This window comes from Kwoniella mangroviensis, chromosome 2 (assembly GCF_000507465.2).
Source record: "Kwoniella mangroviensis CBS 8507 chromosome 2, whole genome shotgun sequence".
Taxonomy (NCBI): domain Eukaryota; kingdom Fungi; phylum Basidiomycota; class Tremellomycetes; order Tremellales; family Cryptococcaceae; genus Kwoniella; species Kwoniella mangrovensis.
The window spans coordinates 1,113,816-1,140,925 of record NC_088828.1 but is presented as its reverse complement, the minus strand read 5'-3'; the positions used below and the strand labels follow the sequence as shown (position 1 = coordinate 1,140,925).

Genomic DNA, 27,110 nt, shown 5'->3' with positions numbered 1-27,110 from the left:
TAATTGACTATTAGAAAGATATGGTGACGTCATGACATTTTTGGAGATACACAGCGATATATCACTTCATCTCAATCATTGTCACGATGAGCTGTGATCTAACCAAGACCTCAGTAGACGGCCTTGATGATATAGGAGACGGCCTAGATAGGCTAGCAGATGATAAAAGGACCACAGAGGATGGAACATTATAAAACCAAAGTATATAATAGAACAAGGAGGCTGTTGAGTGATCAACGATAACGTTAAACTAACCCCGATATCGTCGAGACTTGTACGATATCCTCGCTTAAGGGAACTAAATACTCAGCTAGATGAATAGGACTTCCAAGGGGACAAACGGGGTAGTACTACGCTTTCGGACGGTCGGTCAGCCTATGGTGGGATGAGAGTTTGAAATTTCCGGACAAGTTCTCTTTTGACCCAGGGTTTGGGGCGTGGGTCGTCTATGGAACGCTGTGGGTCGTCCCCTGTGTCGCTTGGGGCCCATACGACACCTCAGGCGTGCTCAGGCAGAGTCAGACTACCATCCCATTCAGTCGCTATGGCAAGGGGGCCGGCTCAAAACCCTAAACGAGCTGCACTCGTGATCGGGAGCGCATGTTTGCGCCCAAAATCCAAAAACAAACTCATAATAAATGAAGCTAGAGACGCAAAGTACTGACCCGCACCTGCCTCGAGTACAGCCGGACTGTGCGTGGTCCTCTCCACTAAAGACGCATTCGACCTGGACCCCCTGCCAAATGAAGCGATTGATTGACATGCTCACTAAGCTATGTGACCCGCTTCCTGCGAGCATGAACCTGAAAAAGTTTTACACGGGTGTTCATAGCTACAAACAGAAGTCCAACATGCACAATTAATCTAGGCCCGATCGCCATGTGGCACCTTCGCCGTTGAGACCCCAAGCTTGCGAACTCATATCATGTACCGTCGTTCGTCGCAAATCTCGCTTGTACTTGCCGGCGTAATTTCCCGGCACCGACCTGTGGAGGGTACAAGTGTTGTCCCAGACGACTGCAAATTGCGTCAAAATATGTGCACTGGGAGAAGAAAGGCGGAGACCCCTACTCACCAAGATCTCCCACGTCTTTCCAGGTGACCTTAAGAGTGAATTCGGGTCTCCCAGCATGCTCAAGTAGCTCACGTAGCTGCTTCTGACCCTCTTCAAGTGGCATTCCTTCCACATGATGGGCATGGGCCGCGATGTATAGATTGGTGCGGCCAGAGGGCTCATGTTCCTGTACGAGTCTGTGTTTGCCAAATCTATGTTTCATGGGATCGAACTGCAGTAGACAATAATGAGTTGTGCTATGCCAAGTGTGTTAGCAAATCATCCACTCACCTCATCGGTATCGAGTAGAGGGTTCAGTTTGCCATTCTCATCGATATTCGCGTTTCTCCGACAGTTCAATTGACTATTGCACACTACCCAGTCGTGGATCTCCTCCTTCCGTGCGTCATCCAATGCCTGATAAGCAGTTCGCGTATCGGCGAACTCTGTCTCACCGCCTAAACCTGGTGGCGGTAATTCGTGTGCCAGAAGGAGCGAGATACCGGCGCGACGAGGATTGAAAGCTGAGTCTGCGTGAAAGTGGTAGTTGCATCGAAGCAGGAGATCTCGCATCCCACCGGGTTGCATGACAGTCCCGTCGGGATTGACATTGCCTACGTCGAAGAGGCTGAGTGGGAAAGAGACGTATCATTATTAACAGTCAGCACAGACGGCATTTGGAGCCTTTGAATGACTGAGATCACCCACTAATCGCTGCTAAGTCGATTCTTCTGCCCAAGCCCGCCTACGAACGGGGCGATGTCGTCCAGATCACCAAACAGTTTAGACATCTCGACATGCCTAGCATCGTCTAGTCCGGTCCTTCGGAACACAAGCACGCCATACTACGTACATTTCTTGATCGTGAGTAGGCTTCCTCTTCTGCACACAGCCAGCACACTCACCCTGGTTAGTCCTCTCTTGATCTCGTCGACCAGTTCAGGTGTGATAGAAGAGAAATCTGCAGATGCTTCGGCACCAAAGGTAGGATGTAATGGTTTGTATTGTATGAGAGGTGGGCTGATCTTGACGTGTTGGACCGCGTCGGGGATGGGCGTAGGAATCATTACCTGAGCAGATGCCATTGTGAATTTATCTCTCCGTGAATAAGGAAGCGTTTTCAGAAGGCTGTGGTCAGCAGGCAGGGACGACAGATTCTTTGCATGTACTGTATCGCTATATATACATTTGCTGAGTCCGCTTCATCTGGCCCGGTGGACCGACTTACCCGAGTAACCTTGATTTGCCGCTTCTTTCCCACCAATCCAGATACCCGAGTAACCTTGATTTGCCGCTTCTCCCATAAATCCAGATCTGCGAATTGCACCGTTGCGGCAGTGTCTCGTGACCAACGAACCTTAGCTTATGTTTATATCTCAATGTTAACCCGATGTAACTACCGAGAAACTACTGCATCTGGCATGCGCGACGTCCGCCTTACATGGACCTAGCAGAGGTGGATATACAGTATCGTCAATCATGAGATCCGTCGCTTTGCTTGCTAACCTTCATCAACCCCTCCTAAATTGCGATCGATTTCTCAGAGAATGATGTCCACTGAATGAAACCATCAGGTGAGGATGATGTAGACACGCCACTGACACTCACTCGAGTCTTACCTTCGTGGTGCGAGCAGCTTTAATTGCGATGGAGGACCGGAATACAAGAATGAATCGTGTCCGGTCCCATACAGGGCTACCCGCTGAGCTCAAGCATACCAATAAGCGGAGAACCATTTCTTGAGAACAAGATTTCCATATGCTATGTCTGGGAGCATTTCCTGCGATATCGAGTGTTGACTGGCCGCCAAATTACATGAAAGAGGGACCATTGCTAATGATGGGGGTGGCCATTGTCATTTGTGGTACATAAATGCGTGGGAAGCAAGCAGATCGGAGAACAGCGAGTGGTATTTCCGGTGATGTCGGAGAAATCATATCAATACACAAAGAAGCACTGAGAGCGATTGTGTGTCCTCGTCCTTTGCGCGACACGCTATGTCTTGTGATCAGAGAGAGGAAACGAGTGATGGCAAGTGGAACTTGGGACATCTGATCAAAGTTGAAACAACAAATACCGGTAAATGATGTCGATTGTGATTGTGATGGTAGATTTTCGGGATGAACGCTGAGATGTTTCATCATTGACCGTTATTAACCTGGTCAATGCACGGAACAATCACACTCCTAAGATTCGTGTCATATTCATCACGTCAGTGAAAGAAATATACATTGTTCATACTAGCAACTCTTCATGGGACGTAATGGAATTCCGCTGCGACATTCCTGAAGGTTGTCAAGTCGAAACTGCGGTGAGTACCATTCTGTACAAGGCGCTTGCATTATGGAGCAGGAAAGAGTATATGTAAATATGTTATGTATGAACATTTGATCAGCCTAGTATCCGCTTCCACCAAGTGAATAACTCTTGTGATCTCATCTTCAATTGTTCGGATTACATACCTCGTTCATTGCCAGCTCTAGATCTACCCCCAACAATTGGGCGGTACCTAGACCATGGCATCTCCAATCAATCTTTATTAATCGAGGATATACTCAAGCACATAATATCATTTTGTCCAATACCAACTCTTTTCAACCTCTTGTTAACGTCCAAAATCACCTATACTCTGACATTACCTAGTCTATACCAGTCTATAACCTTCGATCCAGATAATCGCCATACGGACGGCCGTTCCCCCATTTCCCCTTGTTCATCTCTCCTCTCCGTTCGATCCCAAATATGCGGTAACCGAGCCCAAGATACATGTTAAAGACATGACGATTCCCGCACACCTAGACAACCACAGCTGTGCTTTGATGGATCTACCAAATCTACATACTTTACGTCTTACTATCCACCCGAAATCACCAATAGGTTGGAGTTTTTGTAAGCCTTCCGATAGGGTACGATATCCTTATTATCCTATCAGTCAACCGTGTTCTTTACTGGTCAACCTTCAGCCTAAAAACGATTGGCCATTACGAGTGGGATCAGATATCTAAATACCCCATCGCCGTTCCCTCTACCCTCCTAGTCAAAATTATGGACGAAAATCGAAGAGGTCGTTCTGTGCGTTAGCGATAACAGGGAGAAAATGAGAGAAGAGTCAAAGGTTAAATACAAAGATGGTTTTCTGAAGAGCCTACCAAAAGGGTTAAAGAGGTTAATTATCATTTTCGGAACGGAAGGTGTTGATGTTGATGAGATTTTAGATGGAATTGATTCGTTGCATGGTACCCCATCCGTCAGTGATAACATCAGCACCCAAGATATCGAAGATTTATATGGGTTAGGTCTGGTTTCTGATCCTAATCGTAAGGTTATCATTCTTGATACACAGTAGTTAATTTCCGGTTGCTGTTAGTCGACGCAATATATCAGTAGATGATACATTAATATCTTCGGATACAAGGATGTTACATCAGTTGCACAGACAGATCACCTATATATTGAGACATGTATATGATGAATCACCATCCCGAGAAATCACCAAATCCTCCTTTCGTCTTCTTCTTCTCATTCCCTGCACTATAGTCAATCGCTTCCGGTATCACACCTCCCTTACTTCCTCCATTTTTCGTATTTGCAGTCGACAGGTATTTGCCTACACCACCACTGCCGTTTAGATCTTCTATTTTCCTTTTCTCTTTCTGCAATTTCGATTCTCCTTTCACGCCCAAGTCCGTACCTAGCCAGGTAGTTCTATCCTTTTCTCGTTCTTCTTTGGCTAGCGCCCTCTTGCGCATGGCCTCGTCAGACTGATCTTGTCTGGCTAATCGAGCCTTCAGACGTTCTTGATAGGCTTCGAATGGATCTTGTAGACTGATAGTATCGCAGATGCTAGTTAGCTCTACAAAACCTTATAATCATTGACAAGCGTTTGAGTCTAGTATCCGAAAACTCACACATTAACACCTAGTATCACAATATCCTTGACAGGTCTATCACCTCCCGGTAGCACAGCCACTCTTTCTATCTTATCCAAAACATCCTCACCTCCAACCAATTTCCCGAATACCGTATGTTTGCCGTTCAGGTGGGGGGTTTCCCGGAACGTTATGAAGAATTGCGACGAATTCGTGCGTGGTCCACTGTTTGCCATCGACTAGACACCCACCATGAGTAAACATGAGATGATCATTTGAGTGCTGCGATGACTGGCCAGGTGAAAAGCGGATATGTGAACTCACCAAAACACCCCGTGCATCATGCTTATAAGCTCCCTTTTCATTATATTCATCCCTGAATGGTTCACCCCAAAATGACTTCCCACCTCGTCCTGTACCAGTTGGATCACCTCCTTGGACCTACATAGAGACAAATCTGATCAGCATCATATGGCTATTTGGAGTATTTATTAAAACTGACCATGAATCCCGGTATTAGCCTGTGGAACACGACATTATCGTAATAACCAGATTTAGCCAGCTGAACGAAATTGTACACCGTCTTAGGTGCTCTGTCACCATGCAACTCCACATTCAATCCACCAAAATTCGTCAATATGGTCGCATATGCTTTCGACTTCAGCCGGTCTTTCTCTTTGGTTGGCCGTGACATCTCTTCGAACATAACTATTGGTGACATCATAACATGATTTCAGCATAAGATTTTTCGAGAAGCAGGAAAAGGTAAGATTTATGCTCACATTCTTCCTCATCGAACATCGCTCTTTCAGATTTCACCTGAGGGTTTAGAGATGTACTGGTGAGTGAGGCTGCTGCTCGACCGGAGCTAAAATTGGATGCGTTATCTATATAGGCAGTACGTAGTCAGCTCCGACTATATTCTACTCGCATGTAGGATGGTAGGATGTACAGCGACCTACATGCCAGCTGTTCGATTTTCCGCTTCGCTATCACACCTTCCTTCTTCTCCTCTTGTTCTGCAGATTTAGCCGGAGGTGGAGTAGCGGATGGCGATTGGTCCGCCTTTGTCTATATATTCATGCCAGTGAGATGATATATTAGACTTGTAGGGATTTACAACAACTCACTTTCTCAGCTAACATCTTCAAGACCTTACTTGCCCCACCAGCAGCATCCACATTTATACCCCTCAGCGGATCTCCAGCGACATCATCGTCTACAAACACACATGTGTCAGCTTACCTTGCTCCTATCATAATCAAGGCGAATGACAGGCGCTGGGTTGACTAACCAGAAACCTTCTTATCCTTCTTCACATAGTGATACTCTCTCAAATCCCTCGAAGCCAGATTCTGGGGATCTTGAATAGTTATTATATCTTCCCTCTTGAATGGCTCGTCGTTCACTAGATCTCTCCATGTCTTAGGTTTGATAGCTAGTAGCTGTAATGATGCCATGTCGAAGACGTTTCCCTATTTGAGAAACCAAATTTATCAGCTGAGAGATTTACTCGAGAGGACGAACCTAGGTTTTCGTCAAACTTACAGTATTTTTCAAAAAGACGATATGTATATGTGGTGAAAAAACTTTGTACGTTATTGGATCATGCATGTTTCCTTCTGCGTTCTGTGATAGGTGTTGTTAGTCGGTTGAACGAGACCATCCAATCAATAGAACACGACTGACCTTGAAGAAGTTCAACTTGATCAACTGACTTGTATCTAGCGATTTACCCGATACAGGATCTACACTTACCTGGTCAGCTTATGCCTTGGGCTTCTCGAAGCATATTTTGTGAAGAATCTACTCACTTGTTTTGTACTTTCTCACATATGGGACTATATTCAATAGATCAAATACATCCGCTCTCGGTTGTTCTCCAGGTGCAGTATCCGCTATGACGGCTACTGGGTTCTTGAACGGTTGCAAAGACAATGCACAACAATCACTAGCAGTTGTGAGAGACAGTCAGCTGTCTCTGCACATATGGGTTGAGGCGACGTAACGGACATACTCACAAAGGTAACCTCAGGAACTCTGATTTGCCAGTCTCGGCCCTCTTACCCGTACTGGAGGCTGTATGACCACCCGAGGCGTGCTCGGAGTGGGTCACGTACATCTTGTCAGAGTTGTGTCCCATGTTGGCTGATTGACTGCAGGGTATATGTCGATGATAGTGATAGTGAGATATCCAGGTTGTCGAATGGTCAACCAAGCTGTGATAACTACGAGTATCAGTAGGGAGGGGATCTTGATGTTTTCGATGCGACTGAAGCTCCGGAGATACGAGGTGATCTCCGTCCAGGCACACTCACTCACCGTCCAGTACACATCCCACAAGTCACAGTGATCAAAGATGGAGGAAGATGAGATACGAGTGAACCTCAAAGAGGGTGACTCCAACTCTGCATCGACCAAACACAAGCTCAAAGAGTGATCCATCGTCCGTCCATCACCAAAGATGAACGGTCAGGAGCTGCTCGCCTGGGCTGTTTTTGTATCCTACTTTCTGCTCATCTTCCTTTCTTTCGGTCTCGTCTTCCGGTCGATACTCTCCGGCAGTCATATTTCCAAGCTATTCCAAGGTAGAGCGTTCTTCTTTCTAAGGACAGCGGTAGGAGCATTGTTATGCACTTGGTACTGTGAGTGCTCTCTCTCATCGATCCAGGAGCGAAGGAATAACTCGGCTGACACGGTGTTGAAGATATGATCAAATTCCTCAGCGTATGTCATATTGGTTGATTCGAGTGCAGGGAATGTCGCTGATCGTCATATCTCTCTTACAGTGGTCCTACAAATATCACTCCAAGCTCAATCAGACCAACAGTATCGGAAACTGGCTAGTTCACACTCCCCTCTTCGAGCAAGCTTGGACGATAGTGTGTACGGGAAGAGCTAATTGGTGGTGGTCAAGCTGGATATGTACTTGGACAATAGTGTTTACAGCTTTAGTATGGACTGAAAGTGAGTGCTTGGTCATCTTGCTCATTTCATCAATGAAAATCCGAGCCACACTGAGTCTATACGCCTAGGCGGAAGAAGAGGTATCAAATACCCCTACGCATACATGCTACTAGGTCAATTGGTCGCCATGTCAGTCGCTACCTCACTCTTCCTGACAGCGGTCTTCTTACATCCTCGAATTCGATCTGCACCTCGTTCTTTCCCAGTTTACATCGCTTTCCCGCTTCTCATGGCTTTCATCCCTACGTATCTCCTGCCAAGACACGTCAATACCGATAAATTCATGAATTCGCTCTTATGGTTACATGGCGCTTTGTTATTACCTCTCACATCCTCTTCCTCAAGTAGTATCGCCGAGAATGCCACTGCAAGAATTCCATTTTCAATGCTGTACCAGATGTTTCTCGCTACTGCCATATCAATCCATTATCCAGCGACCAAGAGACTTCTTGGCGTTTTACCTCCTGGTCAATCGATATTTGATAAACTGTACAAGACCATCTTCACACATCCTGCTCAGGGTTCTATCTCCTTAGATGTAATTTGGGTGGCTATCATCGTGCTTTCATGGTTCCTTCTTTCCGGATCGATGGTCAGTCGAATCATCAAGGTTTCACTAGCTAGTATCGCAGCTGGCGTAGGTATTGCCAGATACACAGGGGTGAACTGGGGTCTGATCGCCAGTGTGATACCGATATTGGTCTTGTTAGCTTTTGGTACTATGGGTTTATGGCTTCAGAGGCTCAGATCAAAAAATACTACCAAGAGGAAGGAACTGTTAGAGAAGATGGGTATGCCAGAACGTACCGTTATACCAGGTACCTCGAACAAACCGCCCTCTGTGAGTGGAGAAAAACTCGTAGTTGGATTTTGGCATCCTTACTGGTACGTTATTTCTACTTATCTGGGTGCCGACATACAAGCAAGACTGATAATGTGGTATAGCAATGCTGGTGGTGGTGGAGAACGTGTTCTATGGTCGGCCATCCGGCATCTACAGCAGACTGAGAAAGATGTTTTGGTCCTGGTGTATTCAGGGGACTATCCATCAGCAAGTAAGGATGACATACTAGAAAAGGCTAAGGTGCGTTGCTAGTCCTGACATGAACCTCAAGCTTATTCACTCATGTTGTACGCGATGCAGAACCGATTCTCGATTGAGATGGATCCCTCAAGGATGCATTTCGTCCCTCTTCCCTCAAGATATCTGATATCAGACAACTATTGGAAAAGGTTTACTCTTCTCGCTCAATCGCTCGGAAGTGTATACTTAGCTTATGAGGGGTTGTGCGGTAAAGACGGCCTATGGGGTGATGTTTTCATTGGTGAGTATACACTCTGGGCTCTTTGTTCAGTGAGATATATGAGTTCAGTGAGATATATGAGTTCAGTGAGATATATGAAGTACTAACAGAGGGTCATAATAGACTCGATGGGTCATGGTTTCATTTTTCCTACGGTTCGCTTCATATCTGGATCGCAGACTGTCATCGGAGCGTACGTCCACTATCCTACAGTCAGTACAGATATGGTCAAAAGAGTTAGAGAGAGAACAGCAGGCGGAGTGGAAAACGCAGGTGCCTCGAAGAGTTGGTTGAGAACACAGATCAAATTGATGTAAGCTACCTTTTGCTTCGCGACTAAGCCTTGTACGACTCGGTTCGGCTGATATCTTTACTCGACTTGTAGATATTATTGGATCTTCACCAACCTATACTCCGTTTCCCTCCTTTTCCCTCAACATATAATGACCAATTCATCCTGGACCCAAGCGCACATCCAGTCTCTTCTTACTAAAGCTCGAGGATCTTTCCTGGCTAGTATACTATTGAAAGACGAGACCACAATCCGAAAGAGGGAAGAAAGAGGCGAAAGTAAGATAGACGATAGAGCGAGATGCGAGGTCGTTTATCCACCTTGCGATACGAAAGAATTTGTCAAGTTGGGTAATTTGGATAAGAGGAAGAGAGAGATTGTTTCCCTAGCTCAATTCAGGTAAGTCTCCTCTGTACTATGAACGACAGTGAAAGAGTAATGTGGAAGGTAACCTTCGGTATTGGTAGACCCGAAAAAGAACATGCTAAACAATTACATGCCTTGGCCATCCTCTTCGAGAAATACCCTCAGTATCGTAAAGGTCCCCAAAGTGTGAAATTGGTTTTAATGGGTGGATCACGAGATGCGCATGATGAAGAACGTCTTGATGGACTACGGAGGTTAGCCAATACTTTGGAAATCAGCGTGAGTCGAGGTATATTTCGGAGATTGTGGTACCGGACTGATGAATATTCCAGGACAACGTGGAGTTTGTAGTCAACGCTCCTTATTCAGAGGTAGTCAAGCGTTTGGGAGAAGCTTCGTTAGGGCTGAACACGATGATGGACGAGCATTTCGGTATAAACGTGGTTGAATTCATGGTAAGATGGACTCGAAAACTCGCCACTTTCCCGCTGTAAGCTGATAGAATGATGTGCACCAGGCCGCAGGTCTAATACCTGTCGTACATGCATCTGCAGGACCAGTGATGGATATAGTTGTACCGTTCAATAACCAGAACACAGGTATGTCATTCTGCCTTTCAATGATGAGTTGGGTCCTGAATGTCAAAAATAGGTTTCCACGCGACAGATGCCGGATCTTTCGCCGAAGCTATCCATCAAGCATTCACCTTATCCCCTGAAGAGAGCCTGAGAATGCGCAAAGCAGCTAGAGAAGCCGCTGTCAAGAAATTCTCAGAGAGGGAATTCGAGAAAGGTTGGCAGCTGGGTTGGAAGAGGTTGAAGGGGCTAGTCGAGAGGGATAGGGATGATGAATAGATCTATCAAGTCGGGTTATGCACTCATCAACGTGAACATCCGTTTTCTGCGTTCGAAGCGAGCGCTGAAGTCACTATTTCGTTTGTAAGCATTTGAGCGAGATATCGGTGAGACCTCTTTATTTAGGTTGGCTTCAGGTCTCACAGCCATGGCCTGTCGGCGTCTGTGGGCCTCATGTCAGACGTAGATTATGCGAGATGACGTTCTGATCACGTCCTCGAAAAGTATAGCATCGCTCTAATATTTCGAGGTGTACTGCAATTCCTGTGTAACAAGTTGCATCTAGACGGCTTTGAGGTTACATGGATCTGACGACATCATTTTGGACCACGTCAAGATCTATTTTCGTTTTCCTGCATGACGCGGACACTATCAACTCCAGACTCTGTTAGCGTAATTCTCGCCATATAAGGGCATGAGAAGGCAGAGTGAAAAGTTTAATTCATAAGCTTCCCGGTTGTCTCACCCTGTATACTCCGATTTCTCACTCGACGTCAGAGGCGTTTTTTCCTCCGTCCTCCCCCTTCCTGTACGGGGTGCAAGCCACACTTTGAAGCTTGTAGACATACTGCAGATCATCTAAACTACATTCAGATGCACATGTCAAGAATATGATAGCGGGTAAAACGGGATCCTCTACCAGTATATATACCCATATAATGACTAGGTATTCGGGAGAAAGCATATATACATATATATGTGTATATGTCGGACGTGGTTGAATAATTTGTACGTGCCAACTTCCCGCGCCGATGCGACACTCCCGTTCTTATGTCAGTTTGTACAGTATGTACTACCAACATCGCTCTCCGGAGTAGTAGTGGACATACTGTGCGGTGCTCTAGCAATGCACGAGGAATGTATTAGTATACCTAATCTCAGGATACAGAGTATCGCATCGATGGAATAGTCAGTTCCCTTGTTTATTCCAGTGACATACTAGTTCTGTCCTCAAAATACAAAGTTGGTCGTCTTGTGATCATGTGAATCACCAGCATTGCTTGATATCACTTCTCTTCCTGTATAAGTGCTTTGATGTCAGGTCAATTCTCTTGTTCATATCTCATTTCATTGTTTGATACCAAGTAGTGCTTGAAATAACGATCAAACGAAGACATTCGAAAAGACACTATAGCGGCATAAATAGCAGAATTAGACGACAATTTCCAGCATCTCAAGAGTGAGACTACCATACCACCTTAATAACGCAACTGGAAGATACCAAAATATCATCTTGATCATATATCGTATAATATAAGACATCGAAAAGCAATTCATTTATCTAATCTTAATTAAGTACCAATAACGATCTCTCAAAAAACCGGTTTAGGCAAATCCAGCATACCCAGAAAAAATCCTTCTATTTCTTCACCAAACGCTGTCCTATACCTTCACCAGCAGAGGCAGCTTTGACAGTGATCATACAGTCAGTCCTCACGACAGGATCAGCATCCCCATAGACCTCACTCGCTATCCTACAAAGACGATTTGAAGGGAAAAGTAAGGGAAAAGTAAGGGAAAAGTAACCTCATCGGTAACGAATAATCAAGAACACCTAAATATTTATAGGTTTCCTCCTCCGTACCTACAGTACCTGCCTACTTACGGTGTACCTACGCTTGTTTCTCTTCTGTCCAGACCGAGGATCCAGATCATCAATAGGGGGATCATCGGAGACGCAAAAGCAAACTTAGGGTTTGATAGAGATCAGATATAAATATAGTGTGGCGTTCTGGACTTTGTGCTTTTTGGTTTTGGTTTTCAGCCATTCAGTCCGTCCATAAGAACAGCAAAGAAACAGAAGAACATTAGATTTTATCCTTGGCATCGAGGTTGGCGATAAGAAGGGGAATTACGAGAGAGCAGGCGAAGCAGATCATTGAAAACAAGTCTTACAGTATTGAAAGAAAAAGGTGAGTGAATCAGGTTCATCCTCTCAATGCACTAGTCCACTTTTGGTATTGCCATCCTTATCTGAGAATTCCAGAAAATCCTCCTTTCGGTCTTTTTCTTTTCTATCATCTTTTGCTTGCTCGTTTTAACTTTCATCTCTGAGAGAAACATATTTGTTTGTTGAATTGTTGATGATATACTCGGAGATATACGCTGGTCGTTGTCTGCTTCAGTCCATGCCATTACCTTTTGTATCTTTCTTTCATTGTTGAATATAATCATCGTCATCGACTTCCTACACTATATCTCAGACATCCTCTCTTACTCCGACATCCAAGACATTCCCAATTACCTGGATCAATCCAATCTCTCATCGGTTCTCATCCGTCATCCAATACATTGATGTTGTATGATAAACTGTATTGATCGATTGTGTGTGAACAGGTAATCCAAAGTAGGCTGGACCTATACGTCTAAATATAACAATACATCATTTCCAGTTATTATCAGCATTTCCCACACTCAAGTCCTCATTCACAATCCATCTTAGAGAGAGATAAGGGAACGTTTGTGTATACGACAACAGAGATCGACTCCACCTCGCCTCACTCTGTTTTTGTCCGACCAACACAAACAATACACCAATCCACACGCACTCACCCCTGAAAGCGATACCCTCGGACACGACAACAGAGCGGTCCCCCTTGGGAAAAGTGCGAATCAGGTCATTCTCCATTCTCTGTTCTCTATTGTCTCTCATCCTCAACCGGTCTGATCCTTATCGACTTTGTCCATATAATTACACTACAACCGTTACTTTCGACTGGATTCGATTGTATATCATAGCATACCAACCCGCCTAATTCTTCCTCTCATTCACGATCCCCGTGGCAACACTTGGACACAGATCATGTCAGACGTAGTAAAAGCTGGTTCGGAAATGATGCCTTCTCTTAAGATGGCTGGAGCCTTGACTGTACGAGCATTGGATACTGTGAGTCACAGCAATCTCATCAACATCACTACTGTTCTTGGTTGTGACGTAGTGAGAGACTGACCATGTGATGCCCTTACCAATAGTTGCCATTACCGCTACTCGTAGTAGTGTTCTTAGCATGTTTGGCACTACTCCAATGGCCGTAAGTAACCTCTCCCCATGTTGACTCCTCTTAATCATGTATCATATCCTGATGATGTCTATGTACACAGGATCGCACCCACCCCATCACTCTTACCTACATTCACTCCCCCCACCCTCGAGAAAGACAGATTATCCCCTCTACCAATGATCGAAAACAAACCTCTATTCGCTTTCACACCCTTAACACCGCTCACTGCTCATCTCCAAATATATGCCCCAACTACTACCGCTTCTCCGACACCCTCTTCCAAACCCATGAAACAGAGCGGCAGGAATGTCAGGAGGGGCAGTAAACAGTTGTTATTACGGGAATGGAGATTGAATTTGGGTGTAGTAGAAGAAGATGAAGGTGAATCGAATGCGATAATGAATCTCAATCCCATACAGGTAGCTTAGAACAAAAATTGGATCGGACTTTGGACTTTATGTCTCGTATGTATGCGTAGTGTTTGGACTTTTTGCTTTGGAATTTCACTATTTATTCAATCCTCATGGACTTTTATTCTTTGCTTACTGCATCATCTTTGCTTCTCGTTTGAGTACCGAACGGACTTTCTTAATAATGTAGAGTAGTCAAGCGTTACTGTATATACAACATGTGTTACCCTTCTCATCTGTAGCGACCTTTTTGGTAAGTGAAATTAGGACATTGAATATGCATATGCATGGTCAAGAATATATACTCCCATCTAAATGCCCATATTCCCTTTGTGTTCGCTCGACATCACCTGAATTCATCTGTGTGATTGGTAAGATATCCTTGATCTGCTTTCGGTATAAGGCGAGGTGGTTTATAATGCCCATGGGCTCTCGCCGTTTGAGGGGAATCATTAAGCAGTAACCTGCTTTGGCGCCCCAGTTGAAAGCCATGTCGCAAGGAGGATCCGATACAAGCATAGTGGAGCGATACGCTGACCGGAGGGACGTTCACGGTGTCGAATTCGTGGTGTGTGTAAAGGATATTGAATGGGCTTGACTATTGATAGAATCATCTGCGCAGAACAGCCTTTTCCAGTTCTTTCAACTCATCTTCCAACCCCTTTATCACGGCTTCTCCGTCTTCCTTCGCGCTCCCGCTCTTTCCACCATTCGACGATCCACCCAACAATTCCAAAGTATTCTCTAGATCTTCCATATCCCTCTTATCGTTCCTATCCAGCTCGAATCCATCTTCATTTCCTTCGTGTTCTTCCTTGTCATGCTGGATCCGCTCCTTGTCCTCAGGTAGGATCTCATCCCTCTTCAACCTTCCTAGTGTTTTGATAGTCTCCCTAAGTGATTCCTCGAGATCTTTCGATGAGTGAGGTGAAGAAGGTGACGTGGAGTTGAGGTGAATGGCTAGTAAAGCAGCTGCTTTACCTCGTAATGATCCTACTCTCCTTGATAGTGGAACGGAGCTGGCGAACCCTTCGTCAAATCCCGCTTGAAGTGTAGCCAATTTGCCATCGGTTATCCCTTCTCTATATCCTGCCTGGTGTAACATCAGTACCATACGCTTCATCTACGAACAATCAGATTATATATCGTATGGGTTCAAAATCACTCACATCTGAAAACTTGTTGGACAACCGATTAAATTCCTGATTGACTAATGGATCATCTATCCCTCCTTGAATGGGCGGCTCAAGCCAGTCATCCTCGTCTACTTCTATCTCGCTGAGCATGGGTGGATATGCCATGATGTTGGCTCTTGTTTCAACTGATGTATTCTTTGTGATGCAGTCAAAATATATAATAATAATACGTTGATTCATCTTTCAACATTTCGCAAATCTAGCTTTCACATTAATTGTTAATCGGGTATCGACACGTGATGCTACCGGGGATTGGCCACTCACTCACTCACCGACAGTACTGAAATTATAAGATTATGCAGCAACTCACGAGTTAGCACTCGATGGATCCTGTTCTGAACTCATTCTCGTCTTGTTCTACAAGGTACAGCAGGATACATCTATGGATCAATACAAATAACAAAGCAGGAAACAGTAGGACAATGATATTACACTCTTTCAGGTTTACGATTAGTCGACACCAGCATGTGATATATGATAAGAATTCAAACAAGATACGGAATCCATTTTTGAACTTCACCCAATCTGAAAACACCATACCAATTTTCCTTCCATAGATACTCTTCCATACTGATAAACCTAACGGTCTTATTCAGAAAAGCCCATACCAGCCTACAGATTATTCTAGATTGTATATCAGGTCTTTCCTCCCATAGGTATTGACACATCGCTATATCCAAGTCGTAAGGATGATTCCATGGTCCGTTGATATCTGCCGTCCCAGGTGAATAACCACCTAGATTGACGACGAGGATTGAGGCTATACAGGATGGAACGGTTTTGAGGAATCTCGCAAGGTTAATCATGTTTTGATTGGTTTGATGATATCTTGTATTCCCCAGGCGACCGTCTCGAGGCGGTAAGATGATCACAAGCTTCTTCAATCTCCCTGATGTCAATCCCATTGGAAATCGCTCCACCTTGTGCATCCTCAGATCGTCTACCGGGATAGGACCGCACCTCAAGATCAACTCTTCTACATTACTGTACATGCCTATTGGTATACCTTCGCAGTCGTGGGCACTCAGACCAATAGTGAAATTGTCCAAGATGACACGAGTAGGACGTAAGTTTCGGAGTAGGAGACATTCTTTGGGTCGTCCTGTCCAGGGTGAGTAGAGCGGAGATCGATGGTATGGTGTAGAGCGGGGTTTGAGGATCAATTTGAGTGTTTTGACATTCGGATATACCTTATACTTGTGTCTGCAGAGACTTTCTTTATGTGAATGTACAGTCAAGAAAGTGGTCTGTTCCATCAACTCGATCTTGATGTCTTCCTCAGGATCCGAATCTAGTTCATCTTGCTCTTCTTCCTGAATCACCTTCCTACTCCGTCTATGCCTGATTGATTTCTTAGGTCTAAGATCCAGTCTGAGATCGGGTCTGAGGACCAGGTTTCTTGGTAAGATCACTTTTCCAATCGTTGCGAGCTTAGAGCAAGTGCGCATACAATTCAGGAGACTCGGTTGATCCATGTGGTTTAAGTGATCGAGGATGGGTTCCCAGATCTCGTTTGGGAAGGTGTCTTGGCCATTTGGGGGGCAGTTCATCTCGGTTGCCGATGTTGACTGGTAGGCTGGTGAGCTGAACGAGGTGTTCAAGTATCGAGTTGGAACCTAGCTGACGCTTCAGAAAGGGCGAGTGGCTAGGTGAGGGACATTTGTCAGCGTGGATCATCTTTGGCAAGAGATGTCTGAGCTGACGTGAGTTCTGGTTTTATCAAGACGTACTTACCTATTCTGAACGGGTTAAGCTCCAAGATCAGAGGGAGTTATGCTTTGTGTCAGGACTACTTGGACTGGGGCAGAGTGTCCACTTGTGTAGAAGGTGCAAGAACGTCGATGATGGCAGAGTTTTATACCATATACAGTAGGTGAGGTGAAATCGTTCTTTCTGCCAGTGTATGTCGCTGGTGTGGACGGACGGACGAATCGTTCGCTCGGACGGATGACGGAATTGGAAAGAGGGGGAGATATCAGAGTAATGCACAATATCGGAGGGAATTGGAATGGGGATGAAGAGAAAGCGGAAGAAAGAAAGACGAGGACAGATGAGCTGTCTTGTTTTCATGTTGTTTTCCGATCAGCGCACGGACCATCGCATGGTACAGGTATGATGCGTCGATTTATCATCGTTATCAGCTGTTTAGGATGGGATCCCATGAGATATGATGTGAACAATGATAGTACCAAACGACAAAAATATCCATATCGATATTCATATCACAAGACACTACCTCTGACAAAGTCAACACACCGACGACAAGTACAGTAACGTGGCGATAATTTATGGTATACAAAGCACAAACTATAACAACCAATTTGGCAAGTACACATATCCTCCCCGATTATACCAACCTACTAACATTCCTTAGCTAGGCCATACCTTTGTCGGCTGAAGGTGAAGAACAGAAGAATTGATTGTGTCTCCTACAGGAATCGTGAGATAAGGGATCCATCTGCCCACTTCATTCGAATCATACACTCCATACCAATTCTCCTTCCAAAGGTACTCCTCCATCGTCATGAATCTCATTCTTCTCATCGACGATCTGACTTCGTGGAATATCTCCAAGATAGGCTTAAGAGGATGATCCTTGAAAATTAGTCGACCCATCGCCAGTTCTACGTCATAAGGTGTATTGCGAGGTTTGATTCTCCATGTTGATGCTGGTCCAGGGGCTTCTCCTGGTGCCTAGATTAACTATGATCATCGATACGCTAAGAGGGAGATTCTTGAAAAACGTGGCGAGTATCTTCATGCTCTCATCATTACGACGAACCGATTGTGCCAGTCCCAACAGCGAAGCATCTCGAGGAGATAAGATGATAACCAATTTCTTCAATCGAGGTAAACCTTCTGTTGGAAAAGTCTGAATCTCGTACATCAGCCTATCGTCGATTGGAATGGGTCCACAACGAAGTATGATTTCTTCTGTTTCACCGTAAAGACTGATTGGTACACCTTGACAATCCAGCTTGACTAATCCAATTGTAAAATCATCTAAAATCACTGTCGTAGGTCTAAGTCCTCTGAGTGTATGACATGCCTTTTGTCTGCTTCTGGGTGATTTTGATTCATATCGATGATAAGGCGATGAGATAGGTTTCAGAACTATCTTCAAGGTATGTATACGTGCTTTGGCGAGGTTCCACTCCTGATTATTCGTCTGACAATGACTTGTTCGATGGGAATGTACAGTCAGAAATTCGACTGAAGGTATACAATCGATTTTCCTTTGATATCGTTCAGCCTCATATGGAGTGGGTTGGAAGCTCCTCCTGAACACTGATCCTTTCCTCGTACATCTGAAGTCGACCTGAGAGGCCGGATTGATAATCACCTTTCCATTCAAGATCCTGAAGCCCATTTGGTAGAAGTTTTTGCATGTCAATAAGCAGTTGAGGAGACTTGGTTGATGTAGGTAATTCAGGTGGTGGAGGATTTGTTCGTATATCTCGTTGGGGAATCCTGGTGAACGATTCTGTCGGATATTTGGTATAGAAACTGATCCGACAGATTGGGGCTGTGAGATGGACGGAAGCTGGAATTCTCGTCAGCTCACGAATCTACTACCAAGATGATTATGTTGGAGATTTCACTCACAAGAGACGGTACATAATAGTAAATCGACCTATCTGGTATGACATGTTGTGATCGGGGTAGGGTATCCAAGGCATGGCGAAGATTTGTACTAATGAGTGCGTGACTTGAAGGGGGATCGGAAGGAACAAGGGGGATAGAGGATACAGTGATCGAGATTCCGGCCAAAATCTGCAGGAATACCAGAAGAATCGATATTTACAGCGTATGATGATAACAAAGATGATGGTTGTATGTGAGATCACTCGATGATTATGAGTATATACAGCGAATGTCAGAAGGAAATGTGGGTTGATGGAGGAAAAGAGCAGAGAGGGATAGAAACATGATATATTCTTATGTCAACGTGATTTGATCGATCTCAACGCACGAGCCACTCTCCGTCAATCAATCGTAGACGTAATCCGATATCATCCACTCCAAAGTCAGTATCGCCGCAGCCATTGACAATGCATGACATCCGTAGAACAGCAGCTCAGTTCCCAAGTTTATGTTAGATGATACAGTTAGATGCGATGAATCATAATGAAAGATCAACACTCCTTCCGACTCATGATCTACCCGTTATCCTCCTCACCAAACCCTTCTTATCCTTCTTGGCTTGTAATTTCTTTTTGATCTCTTCTTCAATATCTTTCTGACCTAGCTCATCCTTTCCATACCATATCACCGTGAATGCGCCTATCAGAGCAGTGATGGTACATGCTATGATCGATAATATAGCTTTTGGTGTCCATCCCTATTTTCATTGTTCACCTAATATTAGCATCCATCGATCATTGTTTACAGGGTTGTGATTTTCAATAAACTCACGATCACCAGAGGGAATGGTCCCCAAGGTTGACCAGTGATCTCAGTGGTTGAATTCAGACCAACCACGTTCCCAGAAGTAGGTAATCCCCAATATTTACATTGATCTATAAGTGGTTGAGGTACACTACTGTTCTCCTGTAATTTTTCGGGAGCTTCAACAAACACGACTGCCAGTCCGGAAGAGAGATGCCAGTCGATCTACGAAAAATTTTCATACATCAGCTCAGTGTCTCATTCATTCTGGTTTCAAAAGGGGATCACTTACATGACAATGGAAGAACCAAGCACCAGGATTATCCGCTCTCCATCTCAACACCACCTTCCCATTACTTGGAATTGTGACTGTGTCCCTCCTTATCGGATTCTCCTGACCCTCAATCAACGGTGGATTATCCTCCAGGTCATCCGAAGTGACATCCTGTGATTTCTGGACAATTTGAAATTCGTGGCCGTGAAAATGGAAAGGGTGAGGTCCAGCATCCCAATTATACACTGTTAATTGAATATTCGCCATGTGTGGGTATGCGAACGCGTTGGTCATCTGACCATAAACAGCGTTGTTGAACGAATCGTTGCCCATGGTCAGGGCCGTAAGGATGGAGGGCGTTTTGGGTTCTTGGAAGGTGACATTATTAAAGTTTCCTCGGTTGGTACCATCATCATAGGTGTCGAAATTGGCATGAAGCACAAATTCGATATCGGCAGGTGCCATTTCACGCTTCAATAGTGGTACCAGAACAGTATCATCCAGATCTACTGTTTCATCGTATACTGCTTCGGGCGCTGGAGGGGCATCGGAGTTGTAGGTGATCTGGATGGTGTTGTTGAGGACGAGTTCATCGGGAATGTAATCATACCTGCAGAAGCAATTGTCAGAGACTGACACTGGGAGCACGATCATAGCGAGCCAGACCAACTCACATTTCCTCGCTTTGCATGACGGCCATAGCATAATTGACGTCTGCAGTATCCTTTGCCTGGACAATGACCGAATATCGTTGTGCGACCGAGATCGTGAGGACGTCAATAGGATATGGTTCCACTTCCACACCGTCCACTTCTATTATCTGCAGATCATGTTGGTCGATTGCAATAAGGAACACTGCGCGATGGAACAAAGTCAGAAATGCAGTGCGATCAGTTTGACGGAAACGACGAACTCACTAGATAAAGCTGACATGTTTATTATCCTCATCTTATACTTCTTTCCGGCTTCGAAAGGTATGCTAAGATTGTCATTGGTAGCTTTCCCTGATGAGACAGCTTCGGGCGAAGGATAATATTGGCCATCTTTGACGAGGTAAATCAGAGCGGAATCTATCAATTGAATTAGCTAGTGATCTCTGATACGTACGAGCTAGACAACTACTTACCTGGTACGGGTTCAGCACCAGTGGGGTTATGCCATGTCAAGAACTCATTAGTGAGCAAGTCAAGGTGTTGCCGGTGGTACCAATCCGACACGACCAGGGTGAACTCATCATCCCATTCTAGGTCATCCGATCTACCAGTCCCATTCTTGGGTTCGATGATCAGTGCTATATGCACCATGTGGCGTGAGTCAGATTACTAGAGAAAGAGGACGAGTAACTCAAGCTTACGAGATCGAAGTCCATCTACATATTGACCTAGATAATGTCCATGGAACCAATACGTCCCGGTCTATATGCAAGGGTCCAAAATCAGCTTCAATCTTGGATCTTCTCCAAGGGAAATCCAGACAGGTTTGAGGAAGAGCACACACCTGTATACTCGTATCAATCTCATAATCCAAGGTATGTCCCATCGGTATTGAACATTGCGTAATCCCAACCGCACCGTCATACCAATTTGAATTGTTGAACATCATGCCATGACTATGTAAGGCTGTTCCAATATCTGGATCACCCAGTCCGTTGTAGGCGTGGATACGTATGATATCACCTTGGGTAGCTGTAATGGCCGGTGGGCTGAGTTGCGGGGAGGAAGTTAGCAATGTTGCTGCATTACATGATAGTAACGATGATATTTCTGGGGAAGAAGGTTGGCGATAGATGTAGAGATTGGATCATGATAGCTCGATTTCGAGCCAATAGTATGATCACTCACGGCCATGTTCCATTCACACCTATCACTCTCCTCTCATACAGCTGCACGATACCATCAGTCAATCTGGACAATCATAGGAGAGTTGCATGGGGACTCGAACTTACTCCATCAGGATTAGCAGTAGCATAACTTATGTTCCACCACTGTTCTACTATAGCCGCATGGGCATTTGCAATGACTAATGGCAGAGCAGCCAGGAAGGTGCTTGTCTTGACCATAACGACGGGGCCAGGAGGACAATAATATCGCGATCGGTCGAATAGCGCTTAGGGTGTTGTAGGAGGGAGGATGGACGGTAGGTGAGACTTTGTTTTCGCCGCTCCTGACGTCTGTAAACAGGACCGTGTACAGTCAGGAGTTGATTGAGTGACGGATAGATGGTTTTGTCGAGCTATATGAAATGTTGATGTGTATGCTCACTATCACAATTGTTTTATCTGATAAAAAAAAACGAATGAGAAAGAATGAAACTTGAAGATCGGAATGTCATCATGGGAGATGTCAGTGCGTGATATGAGTGTGGAAAAAAGCAGTTCGGCCGAGTCCGACTACTCGTATACATACTCCTTACTATTTACCAAGACAAGGGTAGAGAGGCAAGGACAGCTTCTTATGCATACTGAGTGCAGAGTTCGACGGGTGAGGATCCTACTGGCGTTAGAGGAGTACAAGCATATGGTTGTCATTGCATTATTTGGCTTTTGGAAACACAAAGATACCATTTCTTATCTGTCTTCAGAGGACGCCCTACCACACTTGCATACATTCTATCTGATCCCACCGCAAATCGGGTCTGAGGGGACATTTCATCTCGCAGAGATCTCAGATCGCCCACAGCCAGCTGCGGTGTGAATGGCGGAGCGCATACAGACATTACAACGCCTCTAACAAAGCGCCTTCGTATACAACGAAGTATCGCTGATGATCATTTGCCTCCCCACTCTCACAGAGACTGACAGGAAGACCAAACATCATGACGTTAATCTTATACAAGCCAGCTTTCTTCTTTTCTTCCGTTAGTCCCCTGCTGCGGATTTGCCGTGGTATGCGGAAAGGCCTCATGAACTCCAGTCACGAATCAACCCTTACCACAATGGACTGGGCGGGGCGTGATGTGAACCAAACTATTCATCCCATGGGTGGATCTAGCCTCATCAGCCTTGACTTGCCTTTGGTAGGTCATGAGAGTTTGTCATTCTGATTCTGAATCGATGTCTGATGCTGGAGGCCTCATCATGGTACATGCGGACTATTGAGCCAATATGTTGCCAAGTCCAAGCGAGGTGTGACCAGGCGCAGGAGATCAGATCAGGGCGTCTAGTTAGTTGATTTCTGTCCGTCCACCGATGAAAGGGCTGCCTTTGCGTCTTTGGTGGTGCGTGCGATTAGGATTAGAATTGTTTCGCATATATCCGATCATCAACCACAAATCCCAAGGCGCTAAAAACAAACGGTCTATCTCGACTCAACTCATTCATACAGTAACTTGGACTCCGGGCAGGGATCACGGCCCCTAGATCCGGTACTATCACAACATGTCAAAATACCCCATAATTCCCAACGATGGTGAGATCCACTTGTACTTGTACTGCACACATTAACTTGTACAATATACATTCATAGTCACGAATACCATCATCATTGACTTGAGTCTGGTTGAGTGTGTTTGATGGGACACACTGCGATACGTACTCTTATCGTCATTAATCAAGTAATCAAGAAGCCTTAGTGAGAAGAAAAGTGTTCTATCATAGATCGAATCATCTTCTTCTGGTCGATGACATGATCCCTTTTACACCATCAAGACAGAAAAGTTCCAACAATATCATCAAGAACATCGTACCCACTGTGCATCGCTAGTGTTCGGCCTCTGCATTTGTCTTCTTGTCTTCTTTGGCTTCTTTCCCTGTGTATAGCATAACTTTCACATTTGTCAGGATCAAAAATAAAACGAAGAATTGTCAAAAAGTAAAAGTAATAAGGATCAGGAAATGCCAATGTCACGAGGATCTTCATCATCAAGCACAAATCCTCACTCTCTTCCCATCTCAAGCCCTAAGCCAAATTCAGATCCACACCCTTTATCGCTCTCTACGACAATATCAAGGATGAGTTCACCTCCTACAAGGGAGGAACAGCGGTACGACGCAGCGGACCCTATCATACCTATCGCCCATATAAAATCAAACTTATCAGCTCAACATCAAGCTTCTACCACCGAAATAGATATCGAGCGACACGAAGGAGAAAAGTCAAAACGAGGTAGGACCGAGGAGATCATAAGAGAAGAAGAGGAGAAGAGGAATTTGACCAATAGATCATCATCTTTGTCTACTTCTCCTACGAGGCTAGCTTCTGGATGCAGCTATGGTCCAGTAATCAATGCCGAATTCTTGAAAGAGACTAAAATCAAGTTTGAACCGGAGCTTGTGTCTTCAATCAACGAAAATAGAGAGAGAGAGGAGTTTAGAATATTATGGGTCGATTTCCCACCTCTCTCACCGCAGAATCCATTCTACTTCTCTCAAAGCAGGAAATACGGTATAACGATCGTCGCTACGCTCTTCACTCTGATGACATCTATGAATGTAGGAGCGTTTAGTATAGGAATGGAAAGTCTGACGGTGGATTTGGGTTGTACGAAGGAACAAGCTGCGATTGGATTGGGTATCTATAATTTCGTGAGTTAGCGCTTCCAATTGCACTCTGGAATGCAGATCGCATCAATCAATCAAAGCTCCCCGAATGCCGCAAATAAAGATGAGATGGTGGAAGGGGATCTGCCAAGCTAATATCATTGTATGTAGGGTTTCGCGGCGATGCCATTGATACTTGCACCATTGTCAGAGGAGTTCGGTAGAAGATGGACATATGTCGTTGCTGTGATTCTGTATCTCTTGTTCCATATAATGATCGCACTGTAAGCTCCTCTCATCTGCTTCGTATTACAACGTACGACTGATGACATTGGCTGGGCGTAGAGCTAAAAACCTTCCCACCATGCTGTTGGCTCGTGTATTTCAAGGTTGTTCAGGTAGTGTAGCAGCCACTCTAGTCGGAGGTACGATTGCGGATATATATATTCCAGCAGAGTAAGTTCAGCCAAATTATCTAATTGGATCTGATGTTAACATGACCTTATCAATTATCACTCACTCTATGTAGTCGAGGTTTACCTTCAGCCATTTTCGCTTTTTCTTCCATTGCAGGTAGTGGTCTGGGACCGTTCGTATTCTGCTGGGTGGAGTCGAATCCGAAATTACAATGGAGATGGATTTGGTGGATACAAGCCAGTAAGTATCCATCATTCATCTATTTACGAAACATTGTTGATAGATTTTCTTTCGATGCACTGACCTATGCTGTTTGATATGTTTTTGATCCATTCCTAGTGATGATTGCCGCTCTCATCGTTCCTATTTTTTTGGTAATGAGGGAAACGCGAGAAAGTATAATCTTACGTCGTAGAGCCAAGAAACTCCGTAAAGAAAGAGGATTGAGTGACGGAGGGAGATATACAGCTAGGAGCGAAGTTGAGAAAGTCAATTTCACACAAGCTATGAAGACCAGTTCTCTCAGGGCTATCAGTAAGTTATCTATCACAAGGGCTTAAAATCAATTCAGAACTGATGCAAAAGCCCTGATCCTTAGCATTCCTGCTTGTCGAACCGATCTTGTTGTTCTTCTCTATTTGGATGGGTATCGGGGTAAGTCCATTATCGTCTTTCCACTAGCAACTTACAACATACCAATATCGAACCTGACTTATATTGGGTGAAATGGATAGTGGGGTGTTCTGTATACTATGGTCACTGGATTATCATACAACTTCAAAAGTGTTTACGGCTTCACCACCAATCAAGTCGGTCTGGCCTATATCTCAATTACGTGAGTGATTTTTCTCTGCAAGGTATACGAGGAAACAAGGAAACAAGTTGAGATTTAATCGATCGCCATTATAGGATCGGAGCACTGTTCGGATTCGGTTTCAACTTTGTTCAAGATGCGATGTATAGGTAAGTACCCTACGCTAATTTTTCAGGGGATCATGCTGATGGTGTAGTCATCTTTAGACGAAAAGTAGAAGAAAAAGGTATAGAAGCTAGATTATATGCTCCAATGGTAGCTGGTTTGACATTCGCCGTTGGATGTTTCATCTTCAGTTTCACTTCCACCGCTTCGATAAGTTATATCGTACCTTGTTTGGGTATTGTCGTCATTATAGGTGAGCTTGATGTCTCATCTATCTTCTTACCCTGCAACGTTTAATACCATTCTGACGTATGTTTATGAAACAGCTGCTGTTTTTACCATCTACATCAGTGCTTTTGTATAGTAAGTTTTCCTTCAGATTCTCTGTGACTTTGCGGACGATTGATTCATCTTGGTTGATAATTCATGTTCATTAGTATATCCGAATGTTATGGGTTATACGCATCTTCAGCAATAGCAGCGCAAAGTTTCTTGAGAAATAGTTTTGGAGGTGTATTTACCTTTTTCACTTTACAGGTAAGTATGTCTACGCCTCTCAATCATACCCCTGCCTCTATTCCTCGTCAGAATCATGGATTGTCCAAAATCGCCTGATGCTGACGGTTCTGATTCTGATTTGACTTGATGTAGATGTACGATTCCCTCACACCGAGATGGACGACCTTTACCTGGGGATGCGTCGCATTGTTATTGTCAACTGTACCATTTATAGCATTTTATTTCGGTCCTAAAATACGATCGAAATCGAAATATTCCAAGATATTGATGAAGGAAGAACAAGAGAGAATAACGAGGGAGAAAGAGATTTTGGATGGTTTGGGTTAAGTCAGATCATCTTGTTGATAGTCTATGTGTAAACTGGGTGGTCATCATTGCATTATAAAACTTGTTGGCTTTTAGTGGAAGATGATTAGGATTGTTATTGTCAGAAAATGTTCATCTATAGTAAATGATATCACTTGTCATCTTATATCATCGGATCACTCTGTTGATGCATTGGTGAATCCATTCTGTATCGGAATCTTATCTGCTTGGTGGCCCACCTGAAGATTCAGCACGTTAAGAAAGTTATCACGCACAATAGCTAGCTCAGTAATTGGGAATTGCTGATATGCCCCAACTGCATTACGATCAGGCATTGGAATAAGAGTGATAGAGACGCGTTCGATTCGACAAAAGTAATGTTCGGATCGAAGCTATCCAAGATCAAGCTTCTCTCGCGTATGTCAATGGCTTCTTTGAACATCAAAAGGAACGATCTGTACGATCAGGATGATTCATACATAAAACTATCCATCG

At 44.5% G+C, this 27,110-nt stretch overlaps 9 protein-coding genes across 9 annotated transcripts; 3 read left to right on the top strand and 6 right to left on the bottom strand.

Annotated features, from left to right (window-relative positions):
* Positions 1-859: 859 nt before the first annotated feature.
* I203_107282 (uncharacterized protein) lies at positions 860-2,139 on the bottom strand (the record flags this gene model as incomplete). The annotated part of the gene is made up of 5 exons (XM_019145365.1): positions 860-1,017; positions 1,076-1,286; positions 1,346-1,682; positions 1,763-1,899; positions 1,960-2,139. The coding sequence occupies 5 exons, from the start codon at positions 2,137-2,139 to the stop codon at positions 860-862; spliced, it is 1,023 nt and encodes a 340-aa protein (XP_019005184.1).
* A 2,388-nt stretch (positions 2,140-4,527) lies between these two features.
* Positions 4,528-7,066, bottom strand: I203_107281 (peptidyl-prolyl cis-trans isomerase-like 2; the record flags this gene model as incomplete). The annotated part of the gene is made up of 12 exons (XM_019145364.1): positions 4,528-4,879; positions 4,963-5,162; positions 5,248-5,364; positions 5,426-5,631; positions 5,706-5,810; positions 5,886-5,994; positions 6,054-6,142; positions 6,218-6,398; positions 6,472-6,552; positions 6,613-6,671; positions 6,738-6,874; positions 6,945-7,066. The coding sequence occupies 12 exons, from the start codon at positions 7,064-7,066 to the stop codon at positions 4,528-4,530; spliced, it is 1,758 nt and encodes a 585-aa protein (XP_019005183.1).
* A 321-nt stretch (positions 7,067-7,387) lies between these two features.
* I203_107280 (uncharacterized protein) lies at positions 7,388-10,706 on the top strand (the record flags this gene model as incomplete). The annotated part of the gene is made up of 12 exons (XM_065518158.1): positions 7,388-7,568; positions 7,631-7,650; positions 7,713-7,890; positions 7,959-8,775; positions 8,836-8,974; positions 9,035-9,215; positions 9,318-9,507; positions 9,580-9,885; positions 9,954-10,131; positions 10,185-10,307; positions 10,370-10,451; positions 10,504-10,706. The coding sequence occupies 12 exons, from the start codon at positions 7,388-7,390 to the stop codon at positions 10,704-10,706; spliced, it is 2,598 nt and encodes an 865-aa protein (XP_065372888.1).
* A 2,803-nt stretch (positions 10,707-13,509) lies between these two features.
* Positions 13,510-14,136, top strand: I203_107279 (uncharacterized protein; the record flags this gene model as incomplete). Its single annotated transcript, XM_019145362.1, has 3 exons — positions 13,510-13,593; positions 13,680-13,738; positions 13,809-14,136. The coding sequence occupies 3 exons, from the start codon at positions 13,510-13,512 to the stop codon at positions 14,134-14,136; spliced, it is 471 nt and encodes a 156-aa protein (XP_019005181.1).
* A 592-nt stretch (positions 14,137-14,728) lies between these two features.
* I203_107278 (uncharacterized protein) lies at positions 14,729-15,419 on the bottom strand (the record flags this gene model as incomplete). The annotated part of the gene is made up of 2 exons (XM_019145361.1): positions 14,729-15,211; positions 15,288-15,419. The coding sequence occupies 2 exons, from the start codon at positions 15,417-15,419 to the stop codon at positions 14,729-14,731; spliced, it is 615 nt and encodes a 204-aa protein (XP_019005180.1).
* A 380-nt stretch (positions 15,420-15,799) lies between these two features.
* Positions 15,800-16,864, bottom strand: I203_107277 (uncharacterized protein; the record flags this gene model as incomplete). Its single annotated transcript, XM_019145360.2, has 1 exon — positions 15,800-16,864. One exon carries the CDS (start codon positions 16,862-16,864, stop codon positions 15,800-15,802), a length of 1,065 nt encoding a protein of 354 aa, XP_019005179.2.
* An 820-nt stretch (positions 16,865-17,684) lies between these two features.
* I203_107276 (uncharacterized protein) lies at positions 17,685-18,684 on the bottom strand (the record flags this gene model as incomplete). The annotated part of the gene is made up of 2 exons (XM_019145359.1): positions 17,685-18,008; positions 18,097-18,684. 2 exons carry the CDS (start codon positions 18,682-18,684, stop codon positions 17,685-17,687), a joined length of 912 nt encoding a protein of 303 aa, XP_019005178.1.
* A 783-nt stretch (positions 18,685-19,467) lies between these two features.
* On the bottom strand, positions 19,468-22,036 carry I203_107275 (uncharacterized protein; the record flags this gene model as incomplete). The annotated part of the gene is made up of 10 exons (XM_019145358.1): positions 19,468-19,656; positions 19,731-19,928; positions 19,996-20,587; positions 20,652-20,832; positions 20,895-21,047; positions 21,104-21,268; positions 21,332-21,392; positions 21,475-21,679; positions 21,819-21,859; positions 21,923-22,036. The coding sequence occupies 10 exons, from the start codon at positions 22,034-22,036 to the stop codon at positions 19,468-19,470; spliced, it is 1,899 nt and encodes a 632-aa protein (XP_019005177.1).
* Positions 22,037-23,809: 1,773 nt separating this feature from the next.
* On the top strand, positions 23,810-26,636 carry I203_107274 (uncharacterized protein; the record flags this gene model as incomplete). Its single annotated transcript, XM_019145357.2, has 12 exons — positions 23,810-24,499; positions 24,626-24,738; positions 24,800-24,910; positions 24,984-25,111; positions 25,211-25,405; positions 25,470-25,525; positions 25,606-25,706; positions 25,781-25,834; positions 25,892-26,043; positions 26,117-26,153; positions 26,228-26,327; positions 26,442-26,636. 12 exons carry the CDS (start codon positions 23,810-23,812, stop codon positions 26,634-26,636), a joined length of 1,932 nt encoding a protein of 643 aa, XP_019005176.2.
* Positions 26,637-27,110: the final 474 nt, after the last annotated feature.